This window comes from Mesoplodon mirus (assembly GCF_964341445.2).
Source record: "Mesoplodon mirus genome assembly, chromosome: 5".
NCBI classification, from domain to species: domain Eukaryota; kingdom Metazoa; phylum Chordata; class Mammalia; order Artiodactyla; family Ziphiidae; genus Mesoplodon; species Mesoplodon mirus.
In genome coordinates, this window is record NC_138980.1 from 73,962,148 (window position 1) to 73,988,033 (window position 25,886).

General features: G+C 34.8%; 1 protein-coding gene across 4 annotated transcripts in view; it reads left to right on the top strand.

The window, feature by feature from the left end:
• The window catches only part of KIF3A (kinesin family member 3A), a 76,525-nt gene that overhangs the window by 34,831 nt on the left and 15,808 nt on the right, over positions 1 to 25,886 (top strand). For all 4 annotated transcript variants that reach the window (XM_082624028.1, XM_082624029.1, XM_082624027.1 and 1 more), the window contains exons 5-9: positions 4,083 to 4,188; positions 8,341 to 8,480; positions 9,111 to 9,308; positions 9,613 to 9,787; positions 14,710 to 14,808. In XM_082624028.1, the coding sequence (XP_082480154.1) occupies positions 4,083 to 4,188; positions 8,341 to 8,480; positions 9,111 to 9,308; positions 9,613 to 9,787; positions 14,710 to 14,808 (718 nt within the window). The remainder of the gene's footprint in view (positions 1 to 4,082; positions 4,189 to 8,340; positions 8,481 to 9,110; positions 9,309 to 9,612; positions 9,788 to 14,709; positions 14,809 to 25,886) is intronic.

The window sequence follows — 25,886 nt, forward strand, 5'->3', positions numbered from 1 at the left end:
TTGGTGAGAAAATGGCAGCCTCCAGGAGGACTCATGCCAGTGAGTACTCCCTAGAACTACTGCCACCAGTGTCTTTGTCCGCACAGTGATTCATAGTCAACCCCTGCCTCCCCAGGAGACTCTCCAAGACCAGCAGGTAGGTCTGGCCCAGGCTCCTATGAGGTCACTGCTTTTTCCCCTGGGCACTGGTGTGCACGAGACCTTGTGTGTGCCCTCCAAGAGTAGAGTTCCTCTTTCCCCCAGTCCTGTGGAATTCCTGCAATCAAACTCCACTGGCCTTCAAAGCCAGATGCTCTGGGGGCTTCTCCTCTCGATGCCAGACCCCCAGGATAGGGAGCCTGATGTGGGGCTCAGAACTTTCACCCCTGTGGGAGAACATCTGTGATATAATTATTCTCCAGTTTGTGGGTCACCCACCCAGCTGATATGGGATTTGATTTTATCTTGATTGAGCCCCTTCTAATGTCTTGTTGTGGCTTCTCCTTTGTCTTTGGATGTAGGATATCTTCTTTGGTAGGTTGTAGTGTTTTTTTTTTCGATGGTTGTTCACCAGTTAGTTGTGATTTTGGTGTTTTCTTGATACAGGGTGAGCTCATGTCCTTCTATCTGCCATCTTGTCTCAGGGTCCTGCTTTATTTCAGAATCATATTCAGTTTCTTCATATTTCATGTCTCATTATCTACAATTAATAATTGAATATAGAATTAATATCTTGTGATTGGGAATGACCATAGACTTTGCTGACTGATGCCAGTTTGAAGAGTGTTTGTTTTCATTCTGCAATGAGATGAGAATAGTAAATGAAAGTACATGCTTAAAAACTTTTATAGCAATTTGACATTGTCATGGTATCCAAGTGCATGATTTTTGTATTTTTCAGAGATATCACTTTCCACATTAGAAATATATGTATAATTCTTTACCATAGATTTTTCTGAGAAGCATTGATATAAACCAGTAATATTCAAACATTTAAAAAGATTTAAAGCCATTAAACAGTTGAATCAAACCAAACCTTATGTGGAAGCCCAATCTATAAAATACATGAAAGTAAAGCTCTCTTTAGAACTTGTGTCTGGATCTGAGAACCCCCAAACTCACACAGTGGCCCTCTCATTGCCACCATGGACCCTCTAGTGCTTGTCAGAGCACAGTTTGAAACCCACTGGTTTATAGAGACCAACACATTTCTTTACTACTAGTAAAATTAGGGCTTAATGTATATCTCATGACAGAAAAAAGGTAATTTTTCCTAATGTATAAATATATCATAAAAGAGACTAAAGAAACCCAAAACCTCTAACTAGATTTAAAACCAACACCTAGAATTTAGAGTATTTGCCTTTGTGACTTTTGTTTCTGCTATAAACTTTTGTTTGTCGTCTTTGTGTGGTCTTACTACCTTTGGAATGGCTTGCCCCACTGGCAGCCACAGGCCTCTGCCTCAGTTTCACTTTATTCTGTTGATTTGTGGATGTGACTTCTAGGGCCTTGAAAAGTGAATTTTGTATTTCTATTTGTATTTTACAGATAGTATTAAAATACTATCTGTATTTTAAATAAATATATCCCAAATACAGCCTTCAAGTTGGGTAAAAGTTCTCATAAAGTTACTCATGGAAAGGTAATATTTTTACATGGTTACCATAGATCTGATTATTTCATTCAGCTGTGTGAAATACTCCAGTGGCTTCAAATTGCTGTTAAGATAAAGACCAATAATCAGAGAAGTGCAAATCAAAATTACAATGAGGTACCACCTCACGCTGGTCAGAATGGCCATCATCAAAACGTCTACAAATAACAAATTCTGGAGAGGCTGTGGAGAAAAGGGAACCCTCCTACACTGTTGGTGGAAATGTAAATTGGTGCAGCCACTGTGGAAAACAGTATGGAGATTCCTCAGAAAACTTAAAATAGAGTTATTATATGAGCTAACAATCCCATTTCTGGGTATATATCCAAACAAAACTATAATTTGAAAAGATAACATGCACCCCAGTGTTCATAGCAGCACTACTTAAAATAGCCAAGACACAGAAGCAACCTAAATGTCCATCGACAGAGGAGTGGATAAAGAAGATGTGGTGTGTATATATATATATATATATATATATATATATGTATATATACACACACACACACACACACACAATGGAATACTGTTCAGCCATAAAAAGGAATGAAATAATGCCATTTGCAGCAATGTGGATCAACCTAGAGATTATCATGCTAAATGAAGTAAGTCAGAAAGACAAATATCACATGATGTCACTTATATGTGGAATCTAAAATATGACTCAACTGAACTTATTTATGAAACAGACTCACAGACATAGAGAACAGACTTGTGGTTGCCAAGGCAGAGGGGGGATGGGGAGGGATGGATTGGGGGTCTGGGCTTAGCAGATGCAAACTATTATATATAGAATGGATAAACAACAAGGTCCTACTGTATAGCACAGGGGGCTATATTCAATATCCTGTAATAAACCATAATGGAAAAGAATATATATGTATATATGTGTGTGTGTATATATATGTATATACATATACATATATATAACTGAGTCACCTTGCTGTACACCAGAAACCAACAAATTGTATATCAACCTCAGTTCAATAATTAAAAAAAAAAGACCAATTACTATTCTTAATCTTAGCTCTGCCTCTTAATCTTATCTGGCTACCTCTGTAGCCAGATATCCCACCTATTTCCCCCCCTGCCGCCTACTCTTTCCCTGGCTTTTGTTTGTTTCGTTGGTTTTTATTTTTTTAAATACCTAGTTTTTAGGTTGAGAGCTGTTGTTGGGACCAGAGCTCACATCTCCTGGAACGCGGCCCCTGCACTACTTGCCTCCCCAGGTCATGTTCATAGAGCTCCCAAGCCAGGCTGGCCTTACTTCCAAGTGATTGATTAAGAGGAGGCAACCTCTGTCTTCGTTTAGACAACTTCCTGGTTTTCACTTCCTAAGTCATCCTGTTAGGTCATGCCTCTGAGCTTCACACTGGTTTTGAGTTTGAAGATTCCCAGTTCACAAACTGTTCTTTCGTGCACAGTAAACTCTTACAGAGTACTAAAAAAAAAAAAAAAAAAAACGGGCTTCCCTGGTGGTACAGTGGTTGAGAATCCATCCGCCTGCCGATGCAGGGGACATGGGTTCGTGCCCCGGTCCGGGAAGATCCCACGTGCCGCGGAGCGGCTGGGCCCGTGAGCCATGGCTGCTGAGCCTGCGCTCCGCAGCGGGAGAGGCCACAGCAGTGAGAGGCCCGCGTACTGCAAAAAAAAAACAAACAAAACAAACCTAGTTTTTTTCTCATTTCAGGATTCTTGCACATACTGTTTTCCTCTTGTTCTAACACAGATTGTCTGCCTCCTATTTCTTCAAGTCTTAGCTTAAACATCATCTTGGGGAACTTATCCTGTCCCTGCTTCACTAGCTTAAGTCTGTCTATAATGCATTCTTTTTTTTATTCATAAATCTATTTATTTTTGACTGCGTTGGGTCTTCATTGCTGCTCACAGGCTTTCTCTAGTTGCAGAGAGCGGGGGCTACTCTTTGTTGCGGTGCGCGGGCTTCTCATTGCAGTGGCTTCTCTTGTTGCGGAGCATGAGCTCTAGGTGCTCCAGTAGTTGTGGCACACGGGCTCAGTAGTTGTGGCTCGTGGGCTCTAGAGTGCAGGCTCAGTAGTTGTGGCACACAGGCTTAGTTGCTCCGTGGCATGTGGGATCTTCCTGAACTGGGGCACGAACCCGTGTCCCCTGCATTGGCAGGTGGATTCTTAACCACTTCGCCACCAGGGAAGTCCCTATGTTGTATTCTTATACTTTCCTGTATTTTTTTTTCTTCATGGCATTATCACAACTGAAATAAAATAAAATAAAATAATTTGTGTGTGTAATTATTCATTTGTATGTTCTCCCTGTAGATTGTTACCTCCACTAGTGTAGAAACTGTCTACCTTGTTCATCACTGTATCCTCACTGTCTAGCACAGTGTCCAGCATGTAGTAGATATTCAATAAATAACTGTGGAAGAATTATGGATATATGTGTAAAGTCTGTATGATTTTTTTTTTAGGTTAAAGAAAGACCTGATGTGGGAGTTTATATCAAGGATTTATCAGCTTATGTGGTAAATAATGCTGATGATATGGATAGAATTATGACACTGGGCCACAAAAATCGTAAGTATATTGCTTAATTGTAATTAAACATTTATGTGTGGAGTCGGCTCTTTTCGAAGGCAACCTGGTATGGCATTTTGCGCCGTAAGGATTGGATTTTTAGGTTTCTTGGAAACCCTTCCTCTTTGACTATTTACTATGTGGAAAGCATATATGAATGAAAGATATCACAGATTGCTTTCCATGCTGACCAAAATTTTGTTACTTAGCAATAGTGCTATATCTTTGAGACTCTCATATTGTTGTCTCTTGTTAGTAATAATAATATTGGTAACATTTATTGAGTACTTACTGTGTGGCAAGTGCTTGTGCAAATGCTTTATAAGAGTGATCTCTTTTAATCCTCGAAATGGACTATGAAGGTATTAAATTCCTATGTTATGAATGAGGAAACTGAGACTGAAAGTAAATTGTCCAGGTCATATACTAATTAATAAGTAGCAGAGTGAGTATTTGAATGTATACCATTAGTCAGCATTAACCAGGCACTATAATGCCTCCCTTTTGTTGACAAGAAAAGCAAACAAAATTAAATAAAGTGGCATTCTTTTTAGTAATCATTTCAAGTTTTTTCTAAAGAATAAAAAGTTTCAGCAATATTGCTGATGCCCCAGGCCCAGTACTAATGATGTTGCTAACAGCAATTAGAGATTAGAGGTAAAAGAAAAGAACATAGGAAATAACCTTTTTTTTTTAGATTTTTGTGACTAGACTAAAAATCTAGCAAACTCAAGGAAACAAAGCAAAAATTAAAAAAATTCAATTGTATTCTTGTAAACCAAATAATAGAAAAATACCAAAATTTTAACAGGAAAATGAGCAAAAGATGTTTATGACTATGTTGTTCACAGAAGAACTATACACAGCAGTAAGTGTATGAAAGGATGTTTGACTTCACAAGTAATCAGGAAAATGCATATTAAAACAACAGTAGGAGATGTTTTACCCATCAGTTTGGATGAAAGGATATCCAGGTTGGTGAGGCTCTAAGGAAATGGGCAGTGGTGATGGGAATATACAGCCTTTTTGAAGGGCAGTATAGTTGTATCTGTTGAAATTTTAAAGAATGCATTCCTTTGACCCACTGTTTCTATTTGTAGATATATATTCTAGAAAAATATTTTTTGGTGTAAACAAAAAAATACCTTATTACAGCATTACTTGTAATAGCAAAAAGTTTGACACAACCTAAATAACTGTCGATAAAACATTGGTTATATAAATTATGGTGCAAAAATATTATGGACTATAATGAAGCTGTAAAAAAAAAAAAAAAAAACAGTGAGTTAAATTTACATGTAGAGACCCAAAAGACTTTCCAGATATATATTAAGGGAAAAAGAAAGCTAACTAGCACAGTATGTAATGCATCATCCCATGTGTAAAAAAAGCCAAATTATCAAACTACATATTTGGGTATTTTGTGTGTGTGTGTGTGTTCACATGTATGTATGTGAAATACAAAATGAAAGGACATTTAATAGTGGTTACCTTTAGTGAAGGGGAAATAAGAGTGGGGGAAAGGGATATAGGGAGCTTTCACTTTATGTTTTTTGTATTTTTGAATTTTTTATACCAGGAATATGTTCATGTATTGCTTATTTAACTTAAGAAATTTTTAACATAAGATTCCACTCACAATAGTGACCAAAACCTTCCATTAACTACCTAAGAATTAATTTAACTTGGTATGTGAGATTTGTCTAAGGAAAAATGAAAAGATTCTAATGAGAGAAATAAAATGAAAGGAAGGTAAAGAGATTTGAACACCTAAGATAGAGAGGAAAATAGTCTTCATTAATAAATAGATTGAGTTCAAGAATTAAAGGTTTAGCTGCAGTGGGGGGCCTCCTGCACTGCTGGTGGGAATGTAAATTGGTGCAGCCACTATGGAGCACAGTATGGAGGTTCCTCAGAAAACTAAAAATAAGAGTTGCCAGATGATCCAGCAATCCCACTCCTGGACATATATCCAGACAAAACTATAATTTGAAAAGATACAAGCTCCCCTATGTTCATAGCAGCACTATTCACAATAGCCAAGGCACAGAGACAATCTAAATGTCCATCGACAGATGAATGGATAAAGAAGGAATATCACACAATGGAACATTACTCAGACATAAAAAAGAATGAAATAATACCATTTGTGGCAACAAGGATGGACCTAGAGATTATCATATTAAGTCAGAAAGAAAAAGACAAATACCATATAATATCAATTATATGTGGAATCTAAAATACAACACAAATGGACATATTTATGAAATGGAAACAGATTCATAGGTACAGAGAACAGACTTGTGGTTGCCAAGGAGGAGGGGGGTGGGGAAGAGAAGGATTGGGATAAGTTTTTCTGTACCTCCTTGAAAAACATAAAAATTTAATATTTTATTCCAAAATAAGTATTTTGACAAAAATTACAGCTATGGAAATGTTTTATTTCCGTTATGCAGTGTGTTAGGTTGGATCATTTAGTCTACTTGATTGCTGCAAGCTGTTCTCTCCTAGGGATTCTAAAGTTCAGTGTAGGTCACTTTTGACATAATGTCTGTTGCATTGCTTTGTTTTCATAACTGGAAATATAGAAAAATCACAATCATAAATAGCATGCTTTACTTATAATGCAAAAACAATGGGTATTAAAATATTTAATATGACTTTTTCAAATTATACTTTCTCTCCCACTCCAAACTGAAAAACACTGCTATAGCTTATTTTGATAATCACATAGCTATAAAACTATTCCTATCCTTTCATAAGGTAGTTCCAGTTTGGAAAATAGAACCCATTGTTATAATTCTAAAGAGAAAGAAAAATATCTGCTCAGAGATGCTCATATTAGTGTCCCTTATGAAGAACTAAAATAGGAAACAACCCCAAATATCTCCCAGTAAGATAATAACAAAATCAATTTTAGTAAAAATTTCAAGTTGGTTTTTACATGGAAATATATGTAGGAGATAATGTTAAGTGGAAAAAAAACAAGATAAAATAAGACCTACTACCACTCTGTGGAAATATGTATAGTGTGTTACTTCTGAATAGATGATTTGAAGTGGTGTCAGATTTATTAGTTTTTTATATTTTTGGAAAAAAATCATAAATTTGATTTTAAAAATTCATAACTTGATTTAAAAGAAAACGGAAAAGTATAGTATGATCCTTGCAGATCCTTGCATTTTCCCTCACTGATTTTCCATTTACCTTCTTTCATTGGGCTTTACTTTTCTTTACCAGTACAATTTACTTTCTAGTTATCTGACTTATAATATAGCCATTTGCTAATAAAGAGTACCCTTTTAATGTTTAAATTGTAAAATCACAGCTCACATGGAGAAGCTCTACATGAATATAGTAGGAAAATCATTTTGGCATTGGATGAAATTAACATACTGCTTTTAAAATACTTTGGAATTTAAGAAAAAAATCCCCAATACATGCCTATTGTGAAAAACAAAACAGATCTTTTTCTTTGTTTGCACAATATATTCATGTAAAATATTTATACACACTCAAATTCTTAGCATATTTTGAATGGATGCTTTTGTTTTACAGAAATGGGATTATACTCTATATTCCTCTCTTTTTTTCATATGTTATGGGTATCTTTCCATGTCATTCAGATCTACCTTATTTTTTTTAAAAAAGACTGCTTAGTAATTCATAGTGTGACTATTCTATAATTGACTAACCACTGTCATATTGGTTGTTTCTGATCTCTCACTGTTGCAAACAGTTCTTCCCTGAATATCTTTGTATCATCTAATGTATATATGCAAGTATTCCTGTGGTTGATTCCCAGAACATATCAATAATACTTTTTAGAGACAGCTGAAACAGCAGTTAATTTTTTGAATTATTTAACATGTATTTTTTAATGTAAATTAGTTAATTTTTTAAGCCAGCAATACTTGAAATTAAGTATTTTGTCCTCAAATCCCCTCTTTCATGTGAAAAAAATACAGTTTTTTGTTATCAACATAAATTGTCAGAAATTTCTAATAATGGCTAAATATACCTAAGTTTTTATGTTTTAGCCATGCTCTCTGGCTGTTGGCTCTGATGAAATTCAGTATTCTGGATATTTAATTATTTTTAAAGGCATTCCCTGTTGTTGTAGTTTTAAATAATTTCCTCCCTTTATTCAAGGTTCTGTTGGTGCAACTAATATGAATGAACATAGTTCCCGTTCCCATGCCATCTTTACAATTACTATAGAATGCAGTGAAAAAGGCGTTGATGGTAACATGCATGTCAGGATGGGGAAGCTCCATCTTGTAGATCTTGCTGTAAGTAACAGGATACTACTTAAGAATAACTCTTATGATTTCTTTTTATTTTATAAATCAATAATAATTCAAGTGAAAAGGAGTGATTATATAATTTTTAAGTTTTACTTATGTATGTGTTTAACTTATTATTCTTTTTTTAATATTTATTTATTTATTTGGCTGCATCGGGTCTTAATTGTGGCACGTGGGATCTTTGATCTTTGTTGCGGCATGCGGGATCTTTAGTTGCGGCACGCGAACTCTTAGTGGCAGCATGTGGGATCTAGTTCCCTGACCAATGATTGAACCTGGGCTCCCTGCATTGGGAGTGTGGAGTCTTAGCCACTGGACCACTAGGGAAGTCCCCTTAACTTACTACTAATTATGGACTATTTCAAACCTGTATAGAGTAGATAGAATAGTATAATGATTTCCCATGTACCCATCACCCAACTTCAGCAATTATCAGTTCACGGCCAGTCCTATTTCATCTCTACCCTCAGCCACTTCTTCCCTTCCAGTATTATTTTGAAGTGAATTCCAGATAATCATATTAGATTTTTTACTGTTAGAATACTTTTTTTAACTTTGGGAAGAATATTCTGTATTTTTTATTTTAGCTTTACTTCTATCTCTGTTTATTGTAAGGGTTCAGAAAGACAAGCAAAAACTGGAGCTACTGGGCAGCGCCTGAAAGAAGCTACAAAAATCAATCTTTCACTTTCTACCCTTGGTAATGTTATTTCTGCCTTGGTTGATGGAAAAAGCACTCATGTGCCTTATCGTAACTCTAAATTGACTCGTCTTCTTCAGGATTCTTTAGGAGGAAATTCAAAAACCATGATGGTAAGACTTAATTGGTGGTATAGTTATCATCAGGAAAATTTAAGATTCCTGTTTATGCCAGTAGTTAATATTCGTAACATTTTTTAAACTATTGATTATTTTACTTTTTAAAATTTGTGGTTATTTTTTCTAGCACACCATGTGTGCGAGTCTATAATTGTATTGTTTGGAAACCTATGTGGTGGTTCCCTCTTTTTCAGGAAGACTGGAATGGAAATATATTCCAAAATTCTTTTTGATATGTTCATAATGATAGTATTAATTTATGTCAAGTGTAAAACGTTTTGTATTCCTAATTCAACAGTGTGCAAACATTGGACCAGCAGATTACAATTACGATGAAACCATCAGTACATTGCGGTATGCTAATCGTGCTAAGAATATTAAAAATAAAGCTAGAATTAATGAAGATCCAAAGGATGCTTTGCTTCGTCAGTTTCAGAAAGAAATAGAAGAACTGAAAAAAAAGCTTGAAGAAGGTAACGTTTTCTCAAAATATTAATCTTAATGTTGGCTAAAAACATGTTGTTTAACCAGTAAGTGTTCTAATAAAAAGCCACCTATTAAAAATTCTCTGAACCTCTAACATTGATATTTAAGGGGCTATTTCTGCAAGGTAAATTGATACTTACATACTTTAACATTTCCATATTAAGCTCAAGTAGAATTATATAATATTTGTGTATTGATTTTTTTAAAAAATTCATTTAATTTAAACCTTCATCTCAGTCCCCATGATCTTTTGTAAAGATTTCATATGTCCACTTATTAAATAATGAATTTTTATTTGTCTCTGTATAAGAGCAAGTTCTACCATACATGTATTTAGGGAAAATGACCAGAGTTCTTTGTGATAGGTATCAGTCACTATTGTTTGAAGTAAACAAAGCAATCAGAGAGTCATGGGTAAACCTAGTTTACTCTAAGTAAAAATTCATTGCATGACCTTGAAAATATGCTTTCATGTTTAAATTTGAACATGAGATTCTATTTTGGAAATTCTTTTCTAACAGGATATAATGTCAGAAGTTTAGAAAATTTGCAGACCTTATTCATTAGGGCGAGAAATTTACCAACCATCATTAGGCAGTCAGTGACTCCCTGAATCTTCATGCTAAGAACTAACTGGCATAGGGCTCCTTTGCATACCAGGTGAATAAAGGGCTTTGAAATTGCCTCTTTTCAGTCTGTGGGGAAACTGGTTAGATCAGATATGAAATCCAGAGATGCCAGCATTACAAACATTTGGAGAAGGTGCTGATTCAATAAATCTGAGTAAGATTATCGAGGAAAAGCAGTAATTGAGCTGCCTCTTAGATAATGGAATTTGGTATTTTAAATGTGACCACTAGGTGGTATTTATAGTCAGTATGTTTTAAAGATGTAAAGTTTCTTAGATTTCTTAATATTGAGTTCATATCTTTATTTTGCTTACCCTTTTTTTTTTACATTTTTTTTATTGTGGTAAAATATACATAACATAAAAATTACCGTTTTAACTATTTTTGTGTACAGTTCTGTGGCATTAAGTACATTCACATTATTCTGCAACCATTACCACCATCCATCTCCAGGACTTTTTAATCATCCCAAATGAACCTCTGTACCCATTAAACACTAGATCCCCATCCCTCTCACTCCCTCAGTCCCTGGTAACCCACTGTTCTACTTTCTATTTCTATGAACTTGACTATTCTAGGTACCCCATGTAAGTAGAATCATATAATATGTCTCCTTTTGTGTCTGGCTTATTTTACTTAACATAATGTCCTCAGTGTTCATCCATATTGTTGCATGTGTCAGAATTTCCTTCCTTTTTAAGACTGAATAATATTCCATTGTGTGTATATACCATGTTTTGTTTATACCTTCATCTGTTGATGGACACTTGGGTTGCTTCTACCTTTTGACTATTGTGAATAATGCTACTATGAACGTGGGTGTACAAATTCCTGTTTGAGTCCTTGCTTTCAATTCTTTTGTTCTTTCGGGTATATACCCAGAGGTAGAATTGCTGGTAATATGGTAATACTGACTTTATTTTTAATAAATTTCATTTTATTTATGCTCTTAGGACATATTGTTTTAATAATCCAGTTAATAGAGTTAATCATAAAAACAATTAAAAATAGGCAGAAACATTAAAAGAATAATTTTTTAACTTTTTATTTTGAAATAATTTTAGGCTTACAGAAAACTCACAAGTATAGCAAGAAGAGTTCTTATATACCTATTAGCCAGTTTCCCCTAATGTTAGCATCTTACATAACCATGGTTCAATTATTGACACCAGGAAATTCACAGTGATACAAACATATTAACTAATCCACAGACCTTACTAGACTTTTGACAGTTTTCTCTCTAATGCCCTTTTCCTCTAGTCCAAGATCCAGTTGTGGATCACACATTGCATCTAGTTGTCATGTCTGTTTAGTTTCCACCAGTCTCCAATTCCTCAGTCTTTATTTGTTGTTCATGATCTTGATGCTTTTGAAGAGTACTGGTCATGTATTTGTAGAATGTTCCTCAATTTGTATTTATTTATAGTTTTCTCATAATTATTCTGCAAATTTTCTCCACTATAAATCTACTGTTTTATTATTTTCTTTGTAATTAATGTGTATCTTGTGGAGAGATATTGGGTTGGCCAAAAAGTGCCTTCAGTTTTTAAGTAAAAATAAAAGACACATTTTTCGTCTTCACCAAGAACTTTATTGAACAACTTTTTGTTCCAGTACCTTCTGCCATTGTTCAGGCAACTTCATAATTCCATCTTACCAAAACTTTTTATCTTTTTGAGCAAAGTACTGTTCCAGGTGCCTTTTATAGTCTTCCAGGGAATTGAAATTTTTTCCACTAAGAGAATTTTGTAAAGACCGAAATAAATGGAAATCCGAAGGTGCAATGTCAGGTGAATATGGCAGATGAATCAGAACTTCCCAGACAAGATGTAACAGTTTTTGCCTGGTCATCAAAGAAACACGCCGTCTTGCGTTATCCTGATGGAAGATTATGCATTTTCTGTTGACTAATTCTGGATCCTTTTCATCGAGTGCTGCTTTCAGTTGGTCTAACTGGGAGCAGTACATGTTGGAATTAATCGTTTCGTTTTCTGGAAGGAGCTCATAATAGAGGACTCCTTTCCAGTCCCACCCTATGCACAACATCACCTTCTTTGGATGAAGACCGGCCTTTGGTGTGGTTGGTGGTGGTTCATTTAGCTTGGCCCACGACCTCTTCCATTCCACATTATTGTACAGTATCCGCTTTTCATTGCCCACCACGATTTGTTTTAAAAATGGAATGTTTTCATTACGTTTGTGTAGAGAATTGCATTAGGATATACTGTCAAGAAGTTGGGTTTTTTTTCCGCTTAACTTATGTGGAACCCAAACATCAAAGCGATTAACATAACCAAGCTGGGGCAAATGATTTTCAACGCTTGATTTGCATATTTTGAGTATGTTGGCTGTCTCCCGCATGGTATAACGTTGATTGTTCTCAATTACTGTCTCGATTTGATTGCTATCCACTTCAACTTGTCTATCAGACTGTGGAGCATCATCCAGTTAGACATCTCCAGCACGACCCTTCGCAAACCACTTCTGACACATTTGATCAGTCACAGCATCTTCTCCATACACTGCACAAATCTTTTTTTGCATTTCAGTTGTGTTTTTACCTTTCTTGAAATGTTAAAGCATAATATGCCAAAAATGTTCCTTTTTTCTTCCATCTTCAATATTAAAATTGGTACACAAAAATTCACCAGCTTTGATAAGTCTTTTTTTAAATACACATTGATGTGACAGCTGTCACATACAATCTAGCAAAATTGTTTAGAATGAAGTTAAAGACAGCTAAGTGCTACTAGAGACATCTTATGGAAAAAAACTGAATGAACCTTTTTTAAAATTATTTTTTTACTTTTTAAATTTTATTTTTTATACAGCAGTTTCTTATTAGTTATCTATTTTATACATATTAGTGTATATATTGTCTATCCCAGTCTCCCAGTTCATCCCACCACCACCCCAACCCCCGCTTGGTGTCCATACGTTTGTTCTCTACATCTGTGTCTCTATTTCTGCTTTGCAAACCCGCCGAATGAACCTTTCGGCCAACCCAATACTTTGAGACTATACAAAGGTCCTGTTTCTCATCATCCTTTCTTCCACTAATGTTAGCATCCAGCAGTAGTTTGTGCATTTGCTCAATGGTGGCATTCTCTTCCCGTTGTTCCTTCTAATGTTTAGTGTTTGGAGTGTTTGGAATTCTACTGTAAGGAAAAGCAGTCTCTTCTCCCCGACTTGTTTATTTATTTGAGTATTTTTTATGTCAGTATGGACTCATGGATAATTATTTTAGTCTGTGGGTTTATAATACAATAATATTATTTATTTTATTGTTCAGATTGTTCCAGCTTTGGCCATTAGGAGTTCCTTCAGGGTAGTTCATATATCCTGTCAGCACGCTCCTATCAGTTTGTTTGTTTACTTGGTTTTTGAGCACTTCCTCACTTTCTGGCACCACAGATGCTTAGAGCTCATTTTTAAATTTTCCCTACCCTGGCCTTAAAGTCATTTATTTCTCCCTGGCTCCTTTCATTGGAGAATGGTATTTAGAAACCAAGATTTAGGCATTAGGTGTGTTCATTGCTACCAGGGTGTCATTGTTTCTAGGCTTAAAGAACAAAATATGTTTAATGAATTTCTTCTCCCAAGACTCTGTGATTTCTTTCCATCTTTTATTTGCAGGTTCAAATATTATATTATGATTAGTGTATATTTTACTCCTCCCCCAGTTACCTTTATTTTCTTAGACATTTCATATATGGACAGTAGTAATTTTAAATAACTACTTTGAAGGTATTATAGCACTTATTTGCATTAATATTAGCTTAATCCTTTTTAAAATTTTTTAAGTTAACATATTTGTGTACAAATAAGCCCTTTTTCTTTTTAATTACTTCATGTGATATAGTCCTAAAAGTGGGATCATTGTGTTCGATGACAGTTTTATGACCCTTAAAAAAATAAACAGATTGAATGAATTTAAAATCTTAAACAGAAAACTAAGAAAATACTCCCCAAAAGTGATCATATTTTTTAAAGACTGAAATAATAACCCTAACATGTAACATTTAGAACTGTACATAAACTAATCACTTTAAATTTTAAACAGATCAGAATCTAACTTCTCTTTAGGAACTTTAAAAATAAAGCCTCTGTGTAAATCTATCTGTTTCTGAGGTTAGCATATCTGATATACTGTCTAGGAATATTAAAATAAGGTTTGTTTAGGGCACAAAAACTTAATGTAGAAAGTTTATATAGGCATTTCCTAAATAGCCAGTGACCTGGCACAGAATAAACATCTTTGTATTAAATTTCTATTTAAGGGGAAGAAATATCAGGCTCTGATATCAGTGGGTCAGAGGAGGAGGATGATGAAGAGGGTGAGGTTGGAGAAGATGGAGAGAAAAGGAAAAAAAGAAGGGGTAAGTTCATTTTAGTGTTCTGGAAATTAAATGAGATTGCTGCCTGATGATGGTTTAACATTCCTAAGGCTGTCGAGTGCATGCCTTTTATTTTGCCATTTTTAATTGTGGTAGCAATTAGAGGAAGTATGCCATATACCTGGTTAACTTTGCATTATTTTTTCCTCCTATACTGATCTCCTATTTCTAGATGAATTAGCATATAATATGTTCTGGTTTTGTTTTGTTTTTTTTTACAATTTAGAATTATAAAAATCTGTGATAGTGGATATACCATTTTAAAATTTCACATGGGGTTTTAATTTAATGTGAGGACTTTTATCTATGTTAGGAATCTAAATTTTTAGGAAATTAGGATAATGTGGAATTTTTTTTTCAAACATGATTATGCTTTAATCATTGAATTTTTAAGTAATAAATTTGTAGAAGGATTGTATTTTTAATAGAATGTAAAATGTATTTTCTTTATAAAATGTACTCTCATTCTCACCTGTTACACTGGGCACTTGTTGCTAAGTATGAATTGAGACTGTGTTCTTTGTGATAAAGATATAGATGACATGCAAAAGAGAGAGACATATTATAATGGCCTACATTTCAAATCCTTTAACCCTGAATATTTATTTCAGAACTCTCTTCCATTAATGTGGATCATTGTTTTCAAGCTGGTGCATATTTTGCTTGTCTTATTAGAATGTTCTTGCTGAAAATAAACCCATCGCTGTTTGATCAGGTGTCCCAATTTTAAAAGCCATAAAGAGTCCTTCAAAAGACAGGAAAAATATAATTTAGAGCAAGAGTTGGCAAGTAGTCTGCTGGCCAAATTCAGCCCACCACCTGTTTTTGTAAATAAAAGTTTATGAAACAGCCATGCTCATTTGTTTACATATGGTCTACAGCTGCCTTCACATGCCTCTGTATGGCCTACAAAGCCTAAAGCACTTATCATCTGTCCCTTTACAGAAAATGTTTGCTGACCCCTGATTTAGAGAAGTGGTTTTGTGTTCACATCTATTTTTTCAGAGTAAAGTATTCAAAGTTAAAGCAGATGATAGATTTGTTAAAAATAAAGTTTTAAATAGAAAAAAATGCCACTGCTTAATATGTTAAAATATTTAATAGTAACATATCTTCCTTCCAGGCTTAGAAATTTTAAAAATTTCAGTAAGCCTTTCAAAGTTTTGCTGTGAAACCTTAAACATATATAATCACATCTGATAGTCTGATGTTTTGGAGGTGAAAGAGTGAAACTGAAGAGAAACCAAACTGTATTAAAGGGTAATTTATCATTCCTGTAATTTTAATTGTTCGTGACTTTAAAATTTAAAACTCAGTTCTTTTAGCTTATCAACCTAAATGGTTTAAATAGACTTAAATGTCACCAAATGATTTGTTTATTTTTATTCTTTTCATTCCAACCCTCTGAATTACTATATTTTAAGTGAATAGTGGGGTTTGCCCACAGTAGATACTTAAAGGAATAGACTTTCTAATACCCCTGTATGGCTTTGTAATTAGAGAATACTGCATAGACTACCAAGACTGGTTTTAAGGGAAAGTAGGTTTTGGTTCTTTAATACAAAGCTTGATTGTCCTTTAAAATTCTTTCTTTGGAATTGAATTTGTCTCTGTGTATGTGTTCATTTTCTTGTTTCCTCTTTCTTTGGTTCCCGTTGGGCTCATTTCTTTGTCTTCCAGGCAGTAGCAGCAGCAGTAGTTCAGACTCCACATGTTCTGTCATAGAGAAACCTCTGGATAAGTTCTTGCCTAGTGAGTGGTAGCTCTTAAATTCTCTAACAGAGCTTTGGCTTTTCCATAACCCATGGGCTTCATTTGAGAAATGCTGCACCGCTCCCTGTCATTACTAAAGAATACGTGTTGGACTTCTTAGTAAAACAAAGCATGTGATGACTCTAGCTCCCCTCTTCATTGCTTCCAGTTAACCATAATTGTTAAAACATATGCTTACGCTTATGTTTGAGACAGTGGAAGAGAGAGTCATGCTTTTGCAGTTGAGATAATGTAAAGAGAGCTAGTAAGCTGTATAAGAGAATAACTCTTGGTTCCTTTTTATGTTTCATGATACATCCTAGTCAGGTAAGGGACCTGTAATAACAAAATCCTGAATTTCTTAAGGTACACCTTATATTTGGAAGTACACCAGTGCCCTTTATAACATGTCTTATAGTTACAAAGATTTTACTCCTTGGTGTCCTGTTCTTAGGGGTAGCTTAAGATTGAAAACTCCCTAATAAAGAAAAATGTAAAGTTTGAAGCAAGTAAAGATAAATTGAATGGTATTTTATTTCAAATGGCCATTTATCCCTATTTCTGAATTACCTGATTGATTTTAAGAAACTTTCTAAGGTGTGATTAGAGAATTCAGATCCACATGAAATTGTTATGCAGGATCTATCTAGACTTATTTCAAACCTAAAGGCTTTTTCTTAAACTGTAATTTAATAAATTAAGTTGAAAAGTATTATTAATTGTATTTATATTTTAGTTTTCAGAAGAAAAGAGAATTGATGCTTTCTTGTACTAGTTTGCAGCTTACTGCTTTTTAAAGCATTATCTGTATACCTGCCTTTCCAAAACTAATAACAAAAACATTTGGTTATTGTTCTTATGCTTTTAGCTTGCTAGAGGAAGACTTCCAAGAATATTAGGAATTATTTTCTCTATTGCAATTCTTACATTTTACCAAGACAATTAATTTCATAGACTAACCTATAAAATACATGAAATTGCTTTAGAAACCATGCAGAAGTCTCATTTTGTATTACAAACTGCAAAATATAGAAAATATCTGAGTGCGTGGCATTATAATTTAATTTTCTGTTTTAAAATTTTACTTTAATCCTTAGAAAGTAGTTACATCAAAGTATATTAAGAAATGAGTTGTACCTTGTTCAGTTCAAGCAGTTTTAGTTACTCTTTATATATCTGGCATATAACATTGAATTCTTTTGTTGCACTGTGGATGTGTTGGTGAAGTGGAGAGATGGTTGTCCCAGCATGTGGTTGCTGTGCGTACCTTTCCTTTTAAAAATATGAATGGCCTTTTTTTTTAAGGTGTTCTTTGTTTGAACTATCAGTTGATCATTTACTTCTATAGAATCATTATTATAATTACCCTTAACAGTCTACTAATAGGTTGAATACAAGTTTGTTATTATACAGGTGTACTTCACTTTATGCAATAAATGTTTTTTCCTGAAAAAGTTGCTTATAAATCAAGTTGGGAAATCAATTGTATTGGGAGAACTTGCTGTCTTTAAAAATTCTTTATTAAATGCTTTTGTTAATCACATAATCACTACAGATTACTCTAAACTCTAGTTGGTGGAAGTTTTTGTGTTGGATTTTCTTAAAGGGGGCACACCTGTAATGTATCCTATTAGAAGGTCATTGAATTGGGAAATTTTGAAAATGAACAATGTGACTTTTGCTACTTTTAACTTATTAATATTTAAAATTGGCTTAATTTTCTGTTTGCCCTTTTAGATTACTTCCCAGGTCTTAGCAGGTTCCCAATTCCATGTCCACCATTTGTTGCTGAACTGTTATGTTTGCAGGAGTTTGGTAGTCAGTGTGAGCTCTTAAGATTGATTTGAATTGTAATCTTACACTAAATCTTATTATCTTGCTTAAATTATTATCTTTGATTATGTTGAATATACTTTTCTTTTTGCATACAACTGCTCTATTTCAGTTTTTATAATGATTTATCCTATACTTATACTATAAATAAACGCTGTTATACATTTTTCTTTGTTTTACAAAAGAAATAATGTTTTTTCTTTTTTTCCTCCTCATCTCTGTGCATATGCTTCCTGTCTACGGTTTGCTTACTACTTCTTACTGAAAGATCAAGCAGGTTGGTGTGATTGATTTGCACTCCATGTGGTACAATTATTTAAACTATAAAAAACTTTGTTGTTTAATCACATTACATTTTTTTTATTTAATGATTTTTTTTGCAAGGTAAGTATCTGTCTTTGTATTTTAAAATATCTTTCAACTTTAGCTTTTTTTAAAAAAAAACTTCCTTTTTTACTAAATTCTTTTTTAAAAAATTTATTTCAGTTTTTATTGAGGAAGGTTATTAGGAACTTTTTTTTCAATTTTATTTTATTTATTTTTTTATACAGCAGGTTCTTATTAGTTATCCATTTTATACATATTAGTGTATACATGTCAATCCCAATCTCCCAATTCATCCCACCCCCCAGCACCACCCCCCACCACTTTCCCCGCTTGGTGTCCATATGTTTGTTCTCTACATCTGTGTCTCAATTTCTGCCCTGCAAACCAGTTCATCTGTACCATTTTTCTAGATTCCACATATATGCGTTAATATACAGTATTTGTTTTTCTCTTTCTGACTTACTTCACTCTGTATGACAGTCTCTAGATTCATCCACGTCTCAACAAATGACCCAATTTCATTCCTTTTTATGGCTGAGTAATATTCCATTGTATATATGTACCACATCTTCTTTATCCATTCATCTGTCAATGGGCATTTAGGTTGCTTCCATGACCTGGCTATTGTAAATAGTGCTGCAGTGAACATTGGGGTGCATGTGTCTTTTTGAATTATGGTTTTCTCTGGGTATATGCCCAGTAATGGGATTGCTGGGTCATATGGTAATTCTATTTTTAGTTTTTTAAGGAACCTCCATATTGTTCTCCATAGTGGCTGTATCAATTTACATTCCCACCAACAGTGCAAGAGGGCTCCCTTTTCTCGCCACCCTCTCCAGCATTTGTTGTTTGTAGATTTTCTGATGATGCCCATTCTAACTGGTGTGAGGTGATACCTCATTGTAGTTTTAACTTGCATTTTTCTAATAATTAGTGATGTTGAGCAGCTTTTCATGTGCTTCTTGGCCATCTGTATGTCTTCTTTGGAGAAATGTCTATTTAGGTCTTCTGCCCATTTTTTGATTGGGTTGTTTGTTTTTTTAATATTGAGCTGCATGAGCTGTTTATATATTTTGGAGATTAATCCTTTGTCCATTGATTCATTTGCAAATATTTTCTCCCATTCTGAGTGTTGTCTTTTAGTCTTGTTTGTAGTTTCCTTTGCTGTGCAAAAGCTTTTAAGTTTCATTAGGTCCCATTTGTTTATTTTTATTTTTATTTCCATTACTCTAGGAGGTGGATCAAAAAAGATCTTGCTGTGATTTATGTCAAAGAGTGTTCTTCCTATGTTTTCCTCTAAGAGTTTTATAGTGTCCGGTCTTACATTTAGGTTTCTAATCCATTTTGAGTTTATTTTTGTGTGTGGTGTTAGGGAGTGTTCTAATTTCATTCTTTTACATGTAGCTGTCCAGTTTTCCCAGCACCACTTATTTGAAGAGACTGTCTTTTTTTCCATTGTATATCCCTACCTCCTTTGTCATAGATTAGTTGACCATAGGTGTGTGGGTTTATCTCTGGGCTTTCTGTCCTGTTCCATTGATCTGTATCTCTGTTTTTCTGCCAGTGCCATATTGTCTTGATTACTGTAGCTTTGTAGTATAGTCTGAAGTCAGGGAGTATGATTCCTGCAAGTCCGTTTTTTTCCCTCAAGACTGCTTTGGCTATCCGGGGTCTTTTGTGTCTCCATACAAATTTTAAGATGTTTGTTCTAGTTCAGTAAAAAAAATGCCATTGATAATTTGATAGGGATTGCATTGAATCTGTAGATTGCTTTGGGTAGTATAGTCATTTTCAGAATATTGATTCTTCCAATCCAAGAACATGGTATATCTCTCCATCTGTTGGTATCATCTTTAATTTCTTTCATCCGTGTCTTATAGTTTTCTGCCTACAGGCCTTTTGTCTCCCTAGGTAGGTTAATTCCTAGGTATTTTATTCTTTTTGTTGCAGTGGTAAATGGGAGTGTTTCCTTAATTTCTCTTTCAGATTTTTCATCATTAGTGTATAGGAATGCCAGAGATTTCTGTGCATTAATTTTGTATCCTGCAACTTTTACCAGATTCATTGATGAGCTCTAGTAGTTTTCTGGTGGCATCTTTAGGATTCTCTATGTATAGTATCATGTCATCTGCAAACAGTGACAGTTTTGCTTCTTCTGTTCCAGTTTGTATTCCTTTTATTTCTTTTTCTTCTCTGATTTGCCATGACTAGGACTTCCAAAACTATGTTGAATAATAGTGGTGAGGGTGGACATCCTTGTCTTGTTCCTGATGTTAGAGGAAAAGTTTTCAGGTTTTCACCATTGAGAATGATGTTTGCTGTGGGTTTGTCATATATGACCTTTATTATGTTGAGGTAGGTTCCCTCTATGCCCACTTTCTGGAGAGTTTTTATTATAAATGGGTGTTGAATTTTCTTTTTCTGCATCTATTGAGATGATCATATGATTTTAATTCTTCAATTTGTTAATATGTTGTATCACATTGATTGATTTGCGTATATTGAAGAATCCTTGCATCCCTGGTATAAATCCCACTTGACCGTGGTGTATGATCCTTTTAATGTGTTGTTGGATTCTGTTTGCTAGTATTTTGTTGAGGAGTTTTGCATCTATATTCAAGAGTGATATTGGTCTGTAACTTTCTTTTTTTGTAGTATCTTTGGTTTTGGTATCAGTGTGATGGTGGCCTCATAGAATGAGTTTGGGAGTGTTCCTTCCTCTGCAATTTTTTGGAAGAGTTTGAGAAGGATAGGTGTTACCTGTTCTCTAAATGTTTCATAGAATTCACCTGTGAACCATCTGGTCCTGGACTTTTGTTTGTTGGAAGATTTTTAACCACAGTTTCAATTTCATTACTTGTGATTGGTCTGTTCATATTTTCTATTTCTTCGTGGTTCAGCCTTGGAAGGTTATACCTTTCTAAGAATTTGTCCGTTTCTTCCACGTTGTCCATTTTATTGGCATAGAGTTGCTTGTAGTAGTCTCTCAGGATGCTTTGTAATTCTGCGGTGTCCGTTGTAACTTCTCCTTTTTCATTTCTAATTTTATTGATTTGAATCCTCTCCCTCTTTTTCTTGATGAGTCTGGCTAATGGTTTACCAATTTTGTTTATCTTCTCAAAGAACTAGCTTTTAGTTTTATTGATCTTTATGATTTCTTTCCTTCTACTAAGTTTGGCTTTTGTTTATTCTTCTTTCTCTAGTTCCTTTAGGTGTAAGGTTCGATTGTTTATTTGAGATTTTTCTTGTCTCTTGAGGTAGACTTGTATTGCTATAAACTTCCCTCTTAGAACTGCTTTTGCTACATCCCATAGGTTTTGGATTGTCGTGTATTCGTTGTCATTTGTCTCGGTATTTTTTCATTTCCTCTTTGATTTCTTCAGTGATCTCTTGGTTATTTAGTAACATATTTTTTAGCCTCCATGTGTTTGTGCTTTTTACGTTTTTTTCCCTGTAATTGATTTCTAATGTCATAGCGTTGTGGTCTGAAAAGATGCTTGATATGATTTCAATTTTCTTAAATTTACTGAGGCTTGATTTGTGACCCAAGATGTGATCTGTCCTTGAGAATGTTCCATGTGCACTTGAGAGGAAAGTGTAATCTGCTGTTTTTGGATGGAAAGTCCTATAAATATCAATTAAATCTATCTGGTCTATTGTGTCACTTAAACCTTGTGTTTTCTTAGTAATTTTCTGTTTGGCTGATCTGTCCATTGGTGTAAGTGAGGTGCTAAAGTACCCCACTATTATTGTGTTAGTGTCGATTTCCTCTTTTATAGCTGTTAGCAGTTGCCTTATGTATTGAGGTGCTCCTATGTTGGGAGCATATATGTTTATAATTGTTCTGTCTTCTTCTTGGATTGATCCCTTGATCACTATGTAGTGTCCTTCCTTGTCTCTTGTAACATTCTTTATTTTAAAGTCTATTTTATCTGATATGAGTATTGCTACTCCAGCTTTCTTTTGATTTCCATTTGCATGGAATATCTTTTTCCATCCCCTCACTTTCAGTTTGTATGTGTCCCTAGGTCTGAAGTGGGTCTCTTGTAGACGGCATATATATGGGTCTTGTTTTTGTATCCTTTCAGTGAGCCTGTGTCTTTTGGTTGGAGCATTTAATCCATTCACATTTAAGGTAATTATCGATATGTATGTTCCTATGACCATTTTCTTAATTGTTTTGGGTTTGTTTTTGTAGGTCCTTTTGTTCTCTTGTGTTTCCCACTTAGAGAAGTTCCTTTAGCATTTGTTGTAGAGGTGGTTTGGTGGTGCTCAGTTCTCTTAGCTTTTGCTTGTCTGTAAAGCTCTTGATTTCTCTGTTGAATCTGAATGAGATTCTTGCTGGGTAGAGTAATCTTGGTTGTAGATTCTTCCCTTTCATCACTTTAAGTATATCATGCCACTCCCTTCTGGCTTGTAGAGTTTCTGCTGAGAAATCAGCTGTTAATCTTTTGGGAGTTCCCTTGTTTGTTATTTGTCGTTTTTCCCTTGCTGCTTTCAATAATTTTTCTTTGTCTTTAATTTTTGCCAGTTTGATTACTATGTGTCTTGGCGTGTTTCTCCTGTATGGGACTCTCTGTGCTTCCGGGACTTGGGTGGCTATTTCCTTTCCCATGTTAGGGAAGTTTTCGGCTATAATCTCTTCAAATATTTTCTCTGGTCCTTTCTCTCTCTCTTCTCCTTCTGGGACTCCTATAATGCGAATGTTGCTGTGTTTAATATAGTCCCAGAGGTCTCTTAGGCTGTCTTCATTTCTTTTCATTCTTTTTTCTTTATTCTGTTCTGCAGCAGTGAATTCCACCATTCTGTCTTCCAGATCACTTATCCATTCTTCTGCCTCAGTTATTCTGCTATTTATTCCCTGTATTTTTCATTTCAGTTATTGTATTGTTCATCTCTGTTTGTTTGTTCTTTAATTCTTCCAGGTCTTTGTTAAACATTTCTTGCATCTTCTCGATCTTTACTCCATTCTTTTTCCGAAGTCCTGGATCATCTTCACTATCATTATTCTGAGTTCTTTTTCTGGAAGGTTGCCTATCTCCACTTCATTTAGTTGTTTTTCTGGGGTTTTATCTTGTTCCTTCATCTGGTACATAGCCCTCTGCCTTTTCATTTTGTCTGTCTTTCTGTGAATGTGGGTTTTTGTTCCACAGGCTGCAGGATTGTAGTTCTTGCTTCTGCTGTCTGCCCTCTAGGAACATTTTTGTTTCCAAATAATCTCCTTAAAGGAACAGTTCAGAAATAATTAGATTGATAGTGACAAACACATTGGATATTCTAGACCTAATTAACAAAATAGACAACAAAACCACATGGCATAATCATTTTTCTAAATTCTTAAAGACCCAATAAGCCAAATTTTAGAAATACAAGTATAAGTGATTTCATATTCAAGCATTTTTCTCCTTTTTTTAAAAAAATAAATTAATTAATTTTTTTTAAAAAAGTGTTGTTCTGAGTGGGAATGAGTGTCCCTTCATTCATACATAGAAAGTAAAATCTGTATGAATATAGAGGTGAGTGACATGACACACCTGACATGACTGTGTCAAAGCAGTCCCTCCTGCCCTAACTCAGAGCAGCTCCCTTTCCAACTCTCCAATCAGCGTTCATGGCATCACTGCCCTTTCCTTCACCGGAGCTCACAACATTTGCTCTGAATCTTCCCTTTTCTTGCCAGTCTCTTCCCATTTACTATCAATTTTTCATACAAGGTGCTTCCCAGGAATGTTGCTGCTTCTTCATAAGCCTAGCCATTTCTCAAGGATAATACCTCAACCCCTGTACAAGTGTCCATTCTGGTCTTCCTGCTTCCACTCAAATCTCCTGGGCTCAGAAGTGCTGGCGTGCTCTTCTTCATCTTTAATTTTTATCACACAGTTTACTGCTTGAGAAATAGCACTCCAAGGCCCCTATTATCTGACTTACCCTCTGCAAACTCATAGCTCATTACTTTAAAAAAGATATTCTGTTACAGGTCCCTTTAAGGCTGTATTGTTTACCATACCTAATGCTAAGTTTTTTTGTTTTTTGGTTTTTTTTGCGGTACGCGGGCCTCTCACTGTTGTGGCCTCTCCCGTTGCGGAGCACAGGCTCCGGATGCACAGGCTCAGTGGCCATGGCTCACGGGCCCAGCCGCTCCGCGGCACGTGGGATCTTCCCAGACCGGGGCACGAACCCGTGTCCCCTGCATTGGCAGGTGGACTCTCAACCACTGCGCCACCAGGGAAGCCCTAATGCTAAGTTTTGATGGAAATCCATCGACATGGTATCATACTCATCCCTGCCTTCTTACCAGAAAATAATGACCATAATTTCACCATTAATCTTTCACTTAACCTTTTACTTTTTTTTAAAGCGAGGAATCAAACGTCTGGTTATGTAAGCTCATGGGTGCTCGTATAATGAAAATGAAATTAATTCAGTTAACACTTCCTGAAATTCTTCTCTTTAACTTTACCTTGCCAAAGTTCACCTTCACAGTTTTGGTTAGAGCACATGGTAGAGGAGAAGTTAAAATATTACCACTCTGGTTTGGCTCAATTAAATACTCTATGACATTAAAATTCTTTTTAGATTTTTTTTACCTGAAATTTTGTGCTGAAAATTTACACTTTTAGAAAAAGAAAGTGTTTTTTTTGGTTGGTTGGTTGATTGGTTTGGTTCATTAATATTTTTTTAAAATCTTAAAAAAAACCCGGTGTAAAAGTAACTTTTCATGATACCATGTTTTTAAGTGCCTGGTTAGGAGAGTTGGTACCTATTCACATTTAGCTTAAAATATTATTTGGGGAGAAATATGATTTATCAGACTGATTCTGGCTAAAATAATATGTTACTTGAATATCAGAGTTTTGAAACTGAACCTAGCTATTTATATGCATGGTCATCTTCATGAAAATGGTATGAGAGCACAATAAGATTTTTGCTGCTAAAACATCAGTTTGAAAATATTACCTGAATGGTTTTGAATAACTAATGCAATTCAGGCATAGTAGTAATTCATCAATATGCATGTGCTTTTGTATTTCTACCTATAAATTTTTATTTTACTGCTTCTTAATGGGTTTGGAAACTGTATGTTTTTAACTAACAAAACAGTTGCAACCCTAGGAACCTAAAAAATTAATGTACATGTGTCAATCAGA